Source organism: Xiphophorus maculatus, chromosome 5, assembly GCF_002775205.1.
Source record: "Xiphophorus maculatus strain JP 163 A chromosome 5, X_maculatus-5.0-male, whole genome shotgun sequence".
NCBI lineage: Eukaryota > Metazoa > Chordata > Actinopteri > Cyprinodontiformes > Poeciliidae > Xiphophorus > Xiphophorus maculatus.
The window spans coordinates 5,766,783-5,784,322 of record NC_036447.1 but is presented as its reverse complement, the minus strand read 5'-3'; the positions used below and the strand labels follow the sequence as shown (position 1 = coordinate 5,784,322).

General features: G+C 36.9%; 1 protein-coding gene across 12 annotated transcripts in view; it reads right to left on the bottom strand.

Moving 5' to 3' along the window:
• Positions 1 to 17,540, bottom strand: part of LOC102233011 (teneurin-3) — a 323,707-nt gene that overhangs the window by 140,187 nt on the left and 165,980 nt on the right. For 9 of the 12 annotated variants that reach the window (XM_023333407.1, XM_023333406.1, XM_023333410.1 and 6 more), the window contains one exon: positions 13,404 to 13,580. The exons of the other annotated variants lie outside the window; for them this stretch is intronic. In XM_023333407.1, the coding sequence (XP_023189175.1) occupies positions 13,404 to 13,580 (177 nt within the window). The remainder of the gene's footprint in view (positions 1 to 13,403; positions 13,581 to 17,540) is intronic. 12 annotated transcript variants of the gene reach the window in all.

Genomic DNA, 17,540 nt, shown 5'->3' with positions numbered 1-17,540 from the left:
CTGATGGTAAAGGTGCAGAAACCAACCACATCAACCACAAGAAATCTATACATGTGAGTAATTCAAATATATGTGGCAGAACCACTGCAGCGTGGCTGGAAAAGCAGCTTATTTAGGAAGCAAAGGTGAAGTGAGATTTTACAAATTAGCTGCTTTCCAGATTGATACAAACATTTTAGAAAACAAAATCTGACTTTAAGGGAACCTTAACAACACATCCTTTTTCAAGTTTGACCACAACTGGACAGATTTACACAAAAGTAAGTATTCCTATAAATTAAAAAATATTTGTCACAAAGGTTATTCTGTTGCAAAACATGTAAAAACAGATAACCTAGGTTTGATAAGACTGTCAGGGAAGATGAAGTGGAGGTCAGGGTATGTGTTAAGCTTTATCACTTTTGATGGAAACTAGATAAGACAATTCAGAAAAGCAGGTACGCTGAGAACAGAAGATGACACAGGATGTAATTTAAAAGTTTCTGAAAGCCCAACAATTGGCAGTGACATTTAGATGAAGTAGAATGAGAACAACATAGAGGACAGAGGCACTCAGAGAGGCAGACAGCAAGAAAGAAAGAAAAAGGCAAGGCAGGAATGAGACGCTCAGAGAAAAGAAGAGGACATAACCGATCCAGTAGAAAGTAAAAGAGTCACTGACATACTAAGAGAGGTCAGTACAAGAGTTAAGACTCGTGTTTCCTGAAGCATGAAAACTCATTCCACCTCTGGACTCCCAGCAAGGAATGAGGTGTAAGGCATTCCTGCTTCCAAAGCCAAGGCAGTCTTTGTTGTTATTAGATGGAAAACACCTCTTCCTGCTCAACAACCAGCATAAGAAAGCAGGTAAACACAAATAAACTGGAAACATTAGACAGTAGGGTACATGTCCTGGAACAATATCATTATATTGTAATGATTACAAACATTAAGCATGCTGCTGTTCCCATAGAGAGGTGAAAATCTGACTCCAACTCACTGAAAAACACCACTCTAAGTCTTTCTACAAGGCTCTGCACATCAAAATGCGTTGCAACCCCAGTACTGGACAAATCAGAAATAATGAAAACATTATGCGTCTTTTAAACATAAACTTGTTGACAAAGGGCTCTAAATGCAAGTCCATTGACAAATATATATTCATAGGAAAACTGAACACAAAGCCAGAAATTCTGGGCTTTGTTCCAGGAGTCAGAAAACCACATTCTCAAAATCGATATATGATAATAAGGAAAAATGCTTCCATCCAGCAGAGCTCTTGATAAGTCCAGAAATGGTAATAACAGCAAGTCAGAGGGAGGCAATGCTCGTTAGCTGGTTGGAAATAAGCAGCATGAAAAAGGTTGGATGACTTTTTAAAACACAGCTTAAACGTTGGAGCACTGTTGTAAATAGGAACATGGAATGGAAACAATTACTGAAGCTTTTGCTCCTGATGCTGCAGCCTGGACATGAAGTCATGACTTTGGCGCTCTGTCCTGCCAGGATTATTATTTCAACCTAATGATGACATATGCTGTGACTTTAAAGTACATGTATGGCCATGTGTGCACAAGTCATATTTCTGTGCATACTTCTGTTTTCCTGGGAAAAGGATCCTTCCATCCCCTGAGCTATTGTTATTATATTACTCAGTGAGAGCTGGTGGACCCATATGGTACCTGACTGAATGAATCAGTCTGATCTGTATTTCAGACCTGCAGCTCCATCATAAAACAAAAACATCATATACACACAAAGCTTGGGCACTCCGTACCTGCAGCATGGTGCACACAAACCTTCAGGACCATCATTGAAATACATACAGCAATCAGATCATAAGACCAATAAGATTCCTTTTAATTGCAGTATAGAAGGCTTTACATGTAGTCAGTTCCTGTTTATCTAAATCTCTAATTCAATTACATAATGCATTAATTCCCATAAATAACACCTTCTCGTGAACATTTTGCAAATTCTCTGATTGAGGTTGACCAAACAGGCCCTATTAAGCACGCCTAACGTACACCTCATTACCAACTGTGAAGTTGTGAGTGTCACAAATTAGCAGAGCCTTTCTGAGCTGCTGCTCCATTTCAGCTGAACAGAAAAAGCTTTTTAACACATTAAAATGCAACAAACTTGCAATTAATCACAGATTTCTGTTATGTCCAGAATTGTAATGGCGGCACTTTTTAGGATTCAGAATTGTAAAACATGGCAATAAATATGATTAGGGAATCAGCTTTGCAAAGTTTCATTGGCAGCTGCTGCTGACAAAAAATGTTTTGTTTTTCTAGGCTTAGATGCACTTATCCTGCAAGGACAAGCGTTTGTAAATGATGGATAGATGAGACTACGTCCTCTATGCTTCATCAACACAAGCACATTGAGTATTGTAATTTGTGTTTTGTGGTCAGAAAACAGGAAAGAGCACAATCAGATTTAAAAAGGAAATGCATAATTAAATATACAAGATTATTTATCTGATGATGAGGGAGTACAGGTGTTGCATTCTTTACTTGTTACAAAAGTTAATTTTTAAAATTTTGGTTCATTAAAATTAAAATTATTTACTTGGTAACTTTTCTGGATAAAAGAGCTGCTGGTAAGGTGCCTTTATACCAACTGATCATTGTGCCAGTTCATGTTTTCTCTACACACCAACAAAAAGTCACACTGCAGTTTACTAAGACTGAAGCAAGAGATTACTACAAAGGTGTAGCCATAACTTAAATCACCCTTAACACACACTCTTAGATGCAGTTTCTTTCTTCTCCTTGAAATCATGAAGCCAGAAATATTAAAAGTCTTACGGATACTTGGCCTATTCTTGCTGTGATCTAAAAAGTAAGGTTATGTCCATCGGTTATAACCTGAATTCACTCTGCAGACAGTACAGGTGAGTTTTAGGTCTGAATTTAAGTACGGGGAAAGTGTCAATGTTGTGGATGTCTGGTGGGGGAGAGTTCCAGAGACTGGAAACAGATTGGGATAAAACTCTGCTCCCCATTGTGCTGAGGCGAGCAGAGGGAACAATGAGGTGGATAGAAGAGGAGGATCTGAGGTAGTGGACAGAGACGATTAATGTTGCGTCGATGGAAATATGCACAGAAAGTGATATTATTAATGTGAGATGTGAAAGATAGGGAGACTTTACAGTTGTCAATGGAGAGGGAAATACTGTTTCTTTTGGATAATACTGATTTAGAAAAATACTGCCAAGGTATATGATGAAGAGTAGGGATTCTAGGACAGCCCTGAGGCACGCCAGATGTTAGAGGAGAGGAGCGGGAGCTGAAGGACTTATGTTGGACAAACTCAGTGGTGCCACTGAGGTAGGAGATGGCGGCACTCTCTCTGCTTTGCATCATATTGCCTCAGTATAGTGGCAGTAAGCACAACAACAACCCTGCCTAACACTCATGTAAGTGGGCGAATTTATTTTCTTCAATTTTTTATAAGTAGGAAGAGGGAAAAAAAAACATACTTCATTGTTCACCTTGCCTATAGTGCGGGACTGATTAGGCAACTCTAGAAAGTGTTGAGTCGCTCACCAACTGAAATGCATTTTCTTGTTTTATAAGTATAAAGTAATAGCCTGAAATTAAGAACTGCACAATGCCTTTGGAAAGTATCCATAGTGATTAAACTTTCTTTCACACAACACCCACAAACTTCAATCGATTGTATTAAGAATTTATGGGACAGACCAACAAAATGGGTTCATGCTTTTCAAATTTGTGTAAATATTTGTGCAAATATGAAAAACATGGTTTGTTAGAGAAACATTAGGGAACACAAATCATCATAGAGCTCAAGGAACTAATCAGACAAGTCAAGGAGGAAGTTGTTGAGAAGTTTAAAGCAGGGGTAGGTTAGAAAACAGTGTCACTGGTGCTTAAATCTACAGCTCAGCTGGGGGAATCTGTCAACACGACAACTATTAATCTTGCAAACTATAAATTTGGCCTTTATGGCAGAGTGGCAAGAAAGAAGGCATTGTTAAAAGAAAGCCACAGGAGATGTGGCTTGCAGTTTGCCACAAGCAATGTAGGGGAAAGCACAAACATGTGGAAAGAAGGTGGCCACATCATGCTGTGGTGCCTTTCTTTTGCAGAAGCTCATGTACAAAGCTAGTGGCAAAATACCTAAAGGAGAAACTGCAGGGAAAGATGGGTCTAAAAAAAGTATTGCCTCAGGACACTGAATACCAATTTACACCACAACCATTTTATCTACAAAGCCTTCAGGAACTATATCAAATTATCATTCTAGTTCACAAACATGCACATGTTAAATGGTCACATAAACAATGCATACAAATGTCTGTTTGTAGGTTGTGTCAAGGTCCTGGATTCAGCTTTTTACTTTCTCCTCTGTAACTCTTCATTCTAAAATTCTAGCTGTGAAAACTATGGATTCTTGTTTTTATAGTTGATGCATCTGACCCTTAAAGCAAAAGAGATACATAGAGGCTGCCAGGCAACAACCCTGAGAAAGAAACAAAAATGACAGGGTGTTAGGCTGTGAAGGTATTAGGCCAAAGCAAAAGTAGAAGAAAAGGAAAAGGGAAGCATGAAATACAGACATAATGGGATGCAGCAAGGAAAAGGAAGAAGAGCGTCTGAGAGGGGAAAAAAAGCATGTCTCATTGTGTCGACAACAACAGGTTGGCTGTCATTGACAATGAGTACTCCAAGATCATTTTAATGGTAGCATTAACAGGAGTAATCCTCTTAGTCACAAGTACTTCTGCAGAGTGTCTGTAGTGCCATTAACCCAAGGATATCTTTCCATAAATCACCTCAATCCTTCACGATCTTTTGTGGAGATTTTCTGATTAAATGACAAATAAAAACCTTTTAAACGAAAGGGACATCTTTTTATTTTATTTTTTTATTTTTATCTGTTTTGATTTGCTCCTTCTGGAAAATGCTGTGACAGCGGCTATTCTGTGTATAAAAGAAGAAGCCTTGAAATATTTAACTGGCCATTGAGGATATTCATCACATTCTTGGAGGAGTAGGTATATGGCAAACTATTTTTTTTTTCTCCTAAGAGTTTTTGCAGCGTTAGTGGCTCGTATTTTTTTGACAGAAGCCAGACAGGAAGGAGGGTGAGGAGAGGGGGAAGACATGCGGCAAAGGTCGTCGGGACCGGGAGTCGAACCCGCGACGTCCGCGACGAGGACTAAGGCTTCCAAACGTGGGGCGTGCTAACCCCCTGCGCCACCACAGCACGCCCCAGGGCAAACTATTTTGAACACTGTGTTAAATTTATTTCACAATTGTTATCTGAAACAAAAACCCCACTAGAGCCAAAAGAACAAAATCTAGAGGAAAGATTGCAGGATCAAAAATAAAAATGCAGCTAGAAATTTCCCAAAACAAGAACTGAAAGCAGACGATCATTCCCAGACAAGCATCAATATTGAAACTCAGAGAGAAAGTTATGAATAAAATATTCTCAAAGTAACCTAAAATTATATTTAACATTGTTTTTTTTCTCTACCTATAAACTTCCAGGTGATATCCAGTCGCTCTTTCCTGAACAAAGTCTGCTTCAAGCAAAGAAAAACGGCCTTTTCTTTGTCAGTCTAACAACATCCGTGTCTAATAAACCATGAAGTCTGCATGTATACAAACAGAAAATCTGGATTACCTTCAGACTGTGTGTCTCTTCACATTTTGGAATACAACGGTGATGAGGATAGTTGGTTACCAGTGTTCCCAATGGTAAAAAAAAAAGTAAAATAATCCCTCTACTTTTCAGGTTTTGGCTATCTGAATGCAAAGTGATAAAATCGATGAAACAATTTTCATACATTATAGTTGTGTTACTACTTTTATGCAAGTTTAATAGCTAAGAATCACTCAAATTGAGCAGTTAAATTCTAAAGATCAATAAATGACTCAAAGTGACTAATTTACTGAAATTAGTTTTCAACTTTTCTGTTGCAGGGATTTTCTTTTTAATGAAATGGGTAAAAAAACAAACATCTGCACTAAAATTCAACAGTTCAGGATAAGGGACCATTAAAGGAACTCAACCAAAAATCACCAAACACACCAGATGAATAAGGATACAGTCCCACAGCAGAATTAAAATAGTCCCAACAAACACCTCTGTTTGGTCTTGCTTGGCTACGGAATCATGACTAACAAGCACCTGAGCTGCTTTTTTCCTCTGGTCCTCACATGGATGGAGATCTGTAATACTCAACACTCTCCAAAATCCCTTTTCCCCTTTTGGCTGAAAAAAGATGTTGAATATGTAATTATCATGTTGCTTGAAAAGGCTACATTATCTGGAGTGTCAAATAGTTCACCTTGATTTATTCAGGTGGATAAAAAAAGAAATATATGCACAAAGAAGACAATGCTTCAGTGTTCGTTTTCTCTGTATTTTATGTTGAATGATTAATACGGGTCGATGTTAAATGGCTTAAAAGTCCCAGCCTTCTTAAAAGGAAGCTGGATTTCACTCAAAAAAATATAAAGAATAAACAAAATGCTTGGCTGTGTTTGAAGACGTTTTGCACTGTGCCTCTGTAAATCTATAGTGCTTATACAAACAGTTGTGTGAAAATAGAAATGAGTTCAGAGGACACTGTAATATTAATAGCACAGTGTCTGTGACAAAGCAAACAGAGAAGAGAAGGAGGGATAAAACGTCAGGCCTCAGTTTGTGTGTAATTGATGATATCTCCATCTTTCTTCATGCCCTTCTATCCGCTCCAACTAGCCTCTTCAGCTGACCTCTTGTTTCGTTTCCTCTCTTCTGCTCCACTCACCTCTTTAGTTCTAGCAGCTGCAGTCTTTTCACAATCTCTCATTAGTCCACCGTTTCTATTTTCTTATTGTGGCACCGGCACACTGACCCCTCATCTGCTCTCCCTCCCGTCTCCAACGCTCTTTACTATCATTCTCAACTTCATTTTCTCCTGCCAAGTCAGCTCTCTGTACCCTCTTTTTCACTCAACCAGTTCTTAAATTCGCTCCAACCAGCCAGGTCATTAATAGGGAAGGTTGTGCTCTGCTAAGCCTCTAGGTCTCCCTTTGTGTTTGCTATTTATTTATTTTTCTCTTCTCAGCAACAAGGATTTCTTTTTTGACGCAATGTCTTGCTCATGTTTCCTTTTCTCCCCTGCCAGGACTCCCAAAATCAAATCGGCCTAAGTGAGTAACAGATGACACATGTTGCTGAAGTGCAGGCAGTTATGAGATCTTTAGAGGCTTCCAGCGTTGCCAAATGTTCTGCAACCAGTTTTTAGATTACCGAGAGCAAAGGGGGCCAACACATGTATCTGGGCTTCATTTTGTGTTTTATTTTACTGCATGAAAGCCTATCAGTGTGTTTATTTGACATGGGAGATGAGTAGGAAAGTGAACCAAGTGAACCAAGACGGTGCACAATCATTTGGGATTGTAAAAAAAATTAATAAAATCATACCTACATGACATTTTCACAAATGTTCAGTTTATTTATATTGCTATATTATTTTTTTTAGTAAAGCTTCTGCTTAATCAAGTATTTACCTTAATTAAGGTAAATACTTGCCATATTTTCTTTAAATCATCCACTTATGAATTTCTTAACGTTTTCAGAGGACTTCATAATGGCCTGTTTTCATTTATTTTAGCTCTGAGCCTGTATGGACCAGCTGAAGACGAACCATCTATAAAGACCTCCACCAGGTAGATGAGATTTACTGGAGTCATAAAAGTATATCTCTTAACAGAGGGCCGTCAGTAGAATGCAGAAAAAAAATTCCACAATCCTCGGTTGTCAGCAGATAGAAAACGTTGGGGAGGAAACGTCCCACACCATTTGGATCTATTTTATGACCAAAACGCTGTGCAAAATGCAGAAGCAGCAAGATGATGTACATTATGTCGCTTGAGGCTGAATTACAACCGTATAAATTTAAAGTTTATAGTTTTCTGCTTATTTTTGACTTTCAGAAAAAGTAGTTTTACTCCTTTTTCAAGTAGAGCTCCTCCTAATGAAAAATCGCAGTTTTGTTTACTAACAAAAAAACTTCCACAAGTTGTTTTTCATCATTGTTTTGTTCACTATTTTTTGGGACTTTCTCCAAATCTCCATACTCTCCTTCACAAAATTTATGAAGCTTCTCTGAGTTTTTATTATTATTATTATTTCAAATTAAATAACTATAAACCTAAATTTAAATTTAATTATCTTAAAAATGTTGATACCCTCACTTATAGTATTCAATGCAAAACAAGAGAACAGAAACTGTATGTGTGAACACTTTTTTTGGTGGGCCCATCAAATTATAGACAACATATATACAGTATATATTTTTTAAATAGATCTGTTTGTAAAATCCAGGCCTATTATTGAAGTTATTTTAAGAAATCCATGCAATTTTTCTCCTTAGTCTTTGTTGTAGTAACTGTTGTTGTTGTTGATGTTGTGCCCTAACTTTAATGCATATATGGAGCTTAAATCTAACACATCACACAAGCTGTAACCTAAACTATAAACAATTGTATGGAAAGCCAAATGTGTGACAATTATATAATTTCTAAGTCCTAAGTTTGAGATTTACTTATGTAAATTAAAAACAACCTTGTGACATATGCATTAAATAAATAAATCTAGCTTCATCTTCAAAAAAAAAAAAAAAAAAAAAAAAAAAAAAAAAAAATATATATATATATATATATATATATATATATATATATATATATATATATATATATATATATATATATAATTTAAATGCTTAGATAACTTAAAAATAAAAATAATAACTATAATTCATAAATATTTTCATTTCACTTCATAGTAATTAAGTTATTTTATCTCTGCCTTACAAATCAAAATCACCCAGCTGAGCTAACACTACAGTAGAAAATGTGATTGGTCTACAGCTGAGTTGCTGAGCACCAATCAGATGTTAGAGTTTATTTAATGAAACGCAGAAAAAGTTTGAATTATGTAGCACTGGAAGCAAAAATGTAATTTAACAAAAATAAACTGTTATGTATGATTTCACCTGTTTAAATTAGATTCCCTAATTGCTTTAATAAGTAAAAAATTGAGACCTTTAAAATATACATCTAATTATTTTGGCTGTTGGCTTCAGCTGTCACTGGGCAAGGGGCAAAGTTTATTCAAATTGCAAAATGTAGCACTGTATTTAAAAACGAATAAGGTTTTACCATTGGGTTGGGATGTTTCACTGTTGGGTATCAATGTAAAAATATTTTTAGAGTTAAGACTAAAAGGAACAAATGATGGACAAAAAATCAGTGGAAAGGAGGAGAATAAGTGAGAAGTGCAGTATAAAAGGTAGATAGTAAGTATTAATTAACAGAACGTTGTGGATGGAGGGCCCAGGAAGAACATTATGTCCCCAAAGACGTCAGCTTGTGTGTGTCTGAACATCAGTTAAATATGTTTTCATTAAGTTTATGAGAATTTTGGTTTAAATACATATTCTTAATTAAATATGTATAACAAACAATCCAAATCTCATCGGTTCCGCTGCAGTGTGTAATACAGTACATCAGGAGAACAATGAGATGAAATATTCACAAGGCACAGAACTTAAACCCCAATCTACCTTCTACATAATATTTTGTAATATTTCTTAATCTCTATCTTGTAGCACAATGCATTAGCTGTTACACACACAACCACACACGCACACACACTCCCTCTTTGTGTTCGCCCTGCTACCCTTTAACTCCCTTCCGCTGTATCTCTCTTTGTCTGGCTCTCTCTGTGTCTCCCAGCCTCTTTGTATGGAGCCTGCCACAACATTTTGATTTACTTAAGTGACTCCATTCTGCAATCAGCCTCAGACGTGAACTGCGTGCTTCTGCTCATGTCCTCTGTGTGTGTTTACGTGTGTGTGTTGTTGAGAGGCAAAACCCGACGACTAGCCTGACATTCATTAGCTTGATCAATGATTGAGTCTTATCTTATCCCTCCGTTTAGTCTCTTCTCATCTTCGACGTGCTTCTTTTTTTCAATTTGACCCAGCTCTACTCTTGTCTTTTAGCTCTGGACATGGTAAACAAAACGGTTAATTTCTGAATCCCTTCCTCCTTCATTTCCTGAACCATAATTGATGAGAAATGGTGTTGAGAAATATGTAGTTTGTTTTTTTTTGCGCCTTCCTCCCTTTCATTTAGTGGCTCATTGATTAGTTCTGGTGTTGAGGAGAATTGCCTGCTTGGTCTCAAAGTAAAAAGCACTAAGTGTAATTCATGTTTCTCTCTATGCCGTGGTTGGACATGCCTACTGCTTTCACTATAGACGATGTCAATAAACCCTGGCGTCATCCTGCCGCTGGCAAAGAAACTTGTCTTTTTTATGCTGCTTTTTCCGCTCCCAGTTGATTGACTTGGCGTCTATTGAGGCATCTGCAGGCTGGACAGTGGATGATTTTTGGCGTCTTTTCACTCTCTAAAGCTGAGACAACTTGTCTGCGGGTATCAGAAGAAAGGAATCACAACACGATTTCTTGAATCTCTTACAGCACATGTCACCTCTGGATGTAAACTAGAAGAACACATTTGTTCACAAGTAGGCAAAATTTTATTTTATTAAGTTGTTAGTTTAGTAAACACTCAAAAGTATCTACTATTAATTTATGGAGATGTTACTTTTTACTGCATCCTATTAAAGCAAAGTATGTTAGAAACTCTTTGATCTGGACTGCATCTATTGGATCTGAATCTGTATGACTATTTTAGTTTGGCGTATAATTGGATTGGCCTTATATGCCATTGGCAGAACAATGCGAAATAAAATTAACTGGAATCCATGTAACTAGATTTAAACTTACTTAAAACGCACTAACATGCAGTTAAACTGTCGCAAAAGCAGAGACCTTCAAATCAACCACAGCATTCAGATGGATATATATCTAGTTATGACATAGCATAGAGATTATTATAAAATCACAACTGAATTAATCAATATGAAATATTTTTAAAAAGCAATTAAAACATCCAATTACAGTCAGAATTAAAATGTTGCATGTCTCTTTTTCTTGATTTGATAACTACAATATACTTTAGATATACTTCTCATCTGATACATTTTTGACCACCAGGCCTGACATGCACACCATGTATTATTAAATGTGTTTGTTTTTTTATCATCCACTAATTATTTACACCTTGAATAAAATTTTGACTGCTATGGAGTGGATTATATTGCACTATTTTGGATTGCCGTATGTATATTTGAAAGAAAAGAGTCTAAACTGGACTAAATTGACTGTATTGAATTAAACTGAATTATTTTATGTTTTTTCCTGACATTATTTACTTTACTTACACAGTTAATGCTGTGTATTGTGGATATCTGAACAAAATGAAGTAAGCAAAAATGAAATTAATGGGCACTCTGAAATGCCACAAAAGAGAAGCTTTATTCTGCAGTACAAAAGCTGCAGCCATGGCTGCATCCTCCAACATCTTGTGTAAATACTAAACAGAAATCTACTTTAAAAACACCATATGTCACAGCAAAGATCAGAATTATATGCTGCCTGTTAACTGTAGATTTACTTTTGTAGATGAAACACTTGAATTCACCATCTTTTTTCTTGAAAATGACTAAATATAAACATAAGGAACTTGGCAACCTCTATTGTTCTATGTTTTTCTGCTACATGGTCACTCAATAAACAAGCAGTAACTGTATTACTGGATTTTCTTGGATGTTCCCACAGTCTCAGTTCCTCTTATTCTCTCTCTTTTCCTTTCTCTTTGTAAGCAAGAACTTATAAGCCAGAGGCATTTTTTTTACTTTGCTTGACTTTCCACAAAATCAGTGGTGCAAAGAAAAACAAGTTTAAGAAGGAGTGCGCAGTAATATAGACAAATAAAAGAAAAAAAGCATGTCTAGATAGAGCAGGAAGTGGTGAGAGAGATATTTTAGAAGGTTGGCTGAACATTGGTTGGTTAGGTCAAGCTGGGACTACTTTGGGAAAAGAGGACCACACACATACTCACAAACATACATATGTGCACAGCCTTTTAGGCATTTCAGGATCCGACTTCAGAGCTGTTTCTGATTGTGTTTAGACAGCAATGTATATATGAGCAGACGTCTGTCTGTCTCTCTACCCCCATCACTCCATTCAGCTGTCTTTTTCATCCTTTTTCTCCCTTTGATGCCCCTTCTCCTAATTGTATCTGACTAATTGTGGTACTCATGGTTTTCAGCCTATCAAAGTCTGCTTCTTATCCAAATTTTTACTGGAAAATGGACAGACCCCGGCTTACTGACCGGCCAATACAGCTCAACATCTGGTACTTATCACTTTTTAAAAGAAACGGGACTTAAGTGTACTGAAATTCAGAGCTCTGAATGGAACCATTCCAAGTTGGTAAACACTACTATCCCACTGTGAAGACTGTGCAAAGCTCCCAGTAAGTTCACAACCTATTAACACCAGAACAGTGGTTCTCAAGTCATTTTTGCCACTTTTGAAGCTTATTTGACTGAACAAATTAAAGCTGTGCCCTAACCCTAACCCTTTTACATGTTTGACCAAGTTTTTTTGTGTATTTTAATGTGCTGTAAAGGTGCAGAGTTATCAAATAAATTTGTAATTCAGTACATTTACGTCTGTGTTTAAGCCAAATCAGCACTGGTTTTCTGTCTCAGATCGGTATTGGCCGATGCTAAACTTCAGATATCTGTATCAGTATCAGAAATGAAAAAAGTGGATTGGTGCATCTCTACATTTTTTTGCCTCGACATCAGATAAAATATTCCCACATATATTGGAAGATCATCCATTATCCCCTTGAACCACTTTAGGAGTTAATAGTCACAGGGCCGCAACGCATGAGATGCAACCGTTAAAATGGGATTGAGGAATGAGTGTGACACACAATACAAAGCAGCGACAGCACCAGCCCAGTTTATGGGCGCAAACAATAAAGTGTTGATAATGGTCCACAAAAGCATTACTTGTATCTGAAGCACTTGTTGCATAACACTGCCTGCATGGGGATCAAAACACAGAGCTCAGTGAAACATGGGGAGGATGCCTTAAACACGACATCTGCACACTGCTCAGGTGAAAGCAGTCATGTTATAGGCTAATACTCTTTGGTTCTGTGATCCCATGTTCTAAAGACCACTGTGTGCCATCCAGAACATGGATGGTCTGTGATTTTATATGTCATAAAGAGCTTCTTCAACCATAGCACTGGGATTATTACAATAATCAGACTAATTTCAGTCTAAATCACAGCATAAGATGTCACGTTAGTAAAGCAGGCTTGAGGACAACATGACCTTAAGTTTTTCATGTTCTAACCCTCCATCAAATTGAAATGAGAACTACTGACTTCACTAGTCATCAGCTAAGGTTAAGGTTAGTAAAAAAATAATGAAATGAACCCTGAAAGTCCCTTTACCATGTGTTACAGGTAGGTACAACCGAGCTGCATACTCCTCTTCTTCCTCCTCCTCCTCTTCTTCGTCTGACTCTGGCTCAATAGCGTCGGCTAACAGCGGGTTGTCATGTGGATTAGACTGTGGATGTGATTGGTCAATGACAGGTGATGGGCAGGAGGGGGAGGGCATGGGAGAACCTATGAAAGAACACAGCCAAAAAGAAAAAAAAAAAAACAGAAAGATGAATTTAAAGAAATAAATAAAAACAAAGAACTTCAAAAGTTACTAAAATCTTAAAGCAAAATGACAGAATAATGAAGTATGATGGCTGCTGCTGAAAGCGCATTATGTGATATGAGATTGATGACATCACAGCAGCTGAAAGACAATATCAGGAGTTAAACTGCACATTTAGGACCAACAAAATCTTTTAAGAACCTGGTTATTCACCAGGATTAAAAAGAGACCCTACTTCCAGTTGTTGAAGGATGAACATGAGGAAGAGCAGGCTTTTTGTTGCATCGCCTTGAAAGCAGACTTACAAGAAGAGTGCAAAAAAAATCAATTGTGTATTGATGTGGTAACCTTGGCATTTAGTGACTTATGAATGCTAAATTGCACAGCTCCCTGCTTGTGTAAATTTGTGTTTTATGGTCTGTGTGTATGTTTTGGAGGAACAGAAAGCTCTAACCAAATCTGGAGCAATCCAAGGAAATTCACCACCACGAAGGAAGATAACTAGCGGTTAAAAAGAACAGAGAAATCAATTTCAAGCAATTCTGTTGAATTTAGATTGTCTTTTAGTACTTTTCTCACTATAAGACAGTCTAATTTGATTTATCTACTTATTTATTTATCTCAATACATTCAGAAACTTACAGTTATTATATTGTATTTTAGAACCAGAAAAACCCAAATCTTTAAAAGATGAAGCATAAACAAAATTTAAACACACTTTTCATTAGATCTCATAACAGGCAAGCACACTTGTCAGACACAAAAAGAAAAAATAACTTTTAGACAGGAAACACTTCCATATATGGATCCCAGTGTAGTGTCTATAATGTCACCATCTGGATATCTTGCAAGGAAATAAGAGAATGGATTTTTTCACTTGGGAAAAAAAAGCTTTTTTTAAATGGTAAAATGTCAAATAGACATGCGCCTGCATATTGACAACACAGAAAAAAGGGAAGAGTGAGCACTCTGTGAGCACTTGCATAGAAGATAATCTATGCAAGAAACATGGTTGAGCTCTGTGGAAATAAAAAAGTGAAGCTCAAGGATTTTTTCCCCTGACCCACCAACAACAGTCTCTCATATTTAATCCATTATTATGCAAAACTTGGGATCTTAGGTTTAAGGACGGAAACATGCCAAACGTGAAAGAAAGGAACTAAAGAAGCAGAACAGATAACTTATGCTGGGACAACCGAGGTGACTGCAGTTGTTGTTTGAGAGATTATCCAACACATTCTCACTCCCAACTCGTCATATATTGACGCATGGGACGGTCCGTCCTCGTCACATGTTGACGCGCAGGGTACCCCTTTCGCGTCAATATGTGACGCGAGGTGTTTTACACTATGCCTTACCGTAATTTTTGCCCTAAACCTAACCAAATCGTTGGGTTCTGAAGGTTCGGCAGCGTTTACGAGAACCCTTTGCGTCAAAAATCCACGTAAAACATGTGACCTGCCCAAATCGTCAACATGTGACGCTGAAGGACCCTGCCCAAGTCGTCAACTTTTGACGCGAAGGGGGCACCCTTCGCGTCAATATGTGACGCATGGTCAGAAATTGTCCTAACTCGTCAATATTTTTTTCTTGTTTTCGGTACATTATTTATGTATTCAATGAATTTGGGGAATTTTCAATGTCCAATTATACAAAAACAAAAAAAAAATCACTTTTCTTAACATTCTCTGTCAGTACATAGTGTCTTCTGATGTCCAATAATTACGTTAAATCAATAACTGTCCCATCTAACAATCCTCTGGAATATTTAGCTGTCTGCCTTAATTGCAGTTGTTGTTTTCACTGGTTCTGAGCCAAATGAGTGTTAAACTGCAGCTGTAGTCTGTTTATCTTTACATTAATGTCCCCTCCACACAGCACAGATGTACAGTAGGATTCACTTGAAATGACTTGTTGGACCTCAGCAACGTGCTGAACTAACTGTAATGGCCTGATAAGGTTTGAGTGTTTTAGAATAACAGCGGAGTTAAACCTCTTTTACAAAAAAAAAAGACTAATCACATGGAGAAGAACACTTTCACAATCACTGAATGACTCAACAATATCAAGCATTTCCATAATACATTTGTTGGGATCAATGTGTTGAATGACAAAAGCCTGTCCACCATGAAAAATAGTTGAAGATGAATAGTAACAGATTTACTACATACGCCAGAGAGGCCAAGATTTTTCTGTTTTGCCACAAGTAGTCATTTGCCATTGCGGTAAACTACAGGAGCACAGAAGGGTCATAACAGAAGTGTTGATCTGTTAAATCTCCAAGCTACTTCACTCATACTTTCCCCTTACTTCCTCCATCTCTCTGTGTTTTCATTGGCCATGTTGTTATGAACTGAGAGCCGAGTTTGGCATTCCAAATGTAACGTCATCTCCCTGACAAGTTTCAGATATTTTATCAGCTGCCTTATATTCACTTTTCTCACACATTTAAGTATTTTGCTAATTCAGTCCTGAAAACTGTCCACTATATCATAAACCACAAACAATGAACATTTGTAGAAATGCACAAAAAAACCCTTTAACAACAAAATAAAATTTTTTATTTGAGTCATTTGATGGGATGACACCTTTTGGTTTATTATCTTCATAGACATGAACAGAGGCAAACTAAATACAGTTTTCCTTTCAAAACTCCGTGTATGTTGGTGTTTTCTGAATTTAATATAAACACAATTCTGAAATGTCAGACATTTTATACTTCTGCTGTTGTTTCTGGCCATAAAACAGTGACGAAGCTTAAATAAAACTAATCTGAAATGGCATGTCCCGAGTCGCTGTTTAATTACGTTTCTGCCTTTTGTTTCACTGAGATAGCAAATCAGATGTATGTAGCATTTTCTATTGAATCCCCATCCCCCACTCCTCTTTTTGAGTGATGCTGGATATTGGAAAAATAAACTCTGTTTGGCTTTTGCTGAGGAAACATGAACATTACAGGATTAGAGCTATATGAGAGCAATATTAAAGAGCAGATATGCTCCACTGGATTCCCTGGGTAAATTGGACAGAACCGATCAGCACTATTATACTGTCTCCTGCAAAGAATGCTGTTTTTCTTTATTTTAGAAAAAATAAGCAGCTGTCAAGTTGTGCTGATTTTGTTTTCTGACATTTACTGTTTTGGAATTAACAACACTTCTTCAAAAAGCTTTACTGCAACCCAAGAACTATATTATATGTCCAACAATAAAACACAATAATTATACAACAACATCTACTCCTTTGGATCACTGTTCCCATAATGTGTGAAGTTTTGAATCCATCTCATTTAAAGAGATACAATGAGATACAAAAATAAAAGACAAATAACTACTTTGTATAAGTAAGCAACCATGAAACATGGAGTTACAGAGCTACTTTCAATCTTGTATGCTAAAGTAAAATGGCAGTCTTTGATTATGCACTGGCTTGATTTACAAAACTATTCTTAAGATGACAGCACCTTTCATTTCTTTAACTTTAAACAACAGGGCCTACAGCCTTGGGTCTCAAGACTTTTTTAAATATTAGTTTTCCTCATGTCAGAATGAACCTGACCATTTCATGCAGCTTAAGAAACTTCTCTGTCTCAATATTCAGTTTCCCCATGTTTCTTGAACTCAATAAATCTCCATATGAAAGACTTCCTTTGTGGAGTTTATTGTAAGAAAAAATATAAAGGGGGAGGAGCACTAAAATGCTGCATTTTAGGCCTGGAGGAGATTCTAGAACTTACCTTTATTAACTCATTGGACTATTAAATGTGTATTAACTAGCTCAAGAGGAGATGTATTAGTATCAAAGCCAGATGCAGTTGTCCACTTAACACCATAGGCTTTTATTGCATAAAAATCGGTTCTTCAAGCTTCAAGACACCCTTCTTTTGAATACTAATCAATGGAGTAAAAATAACTGTATGA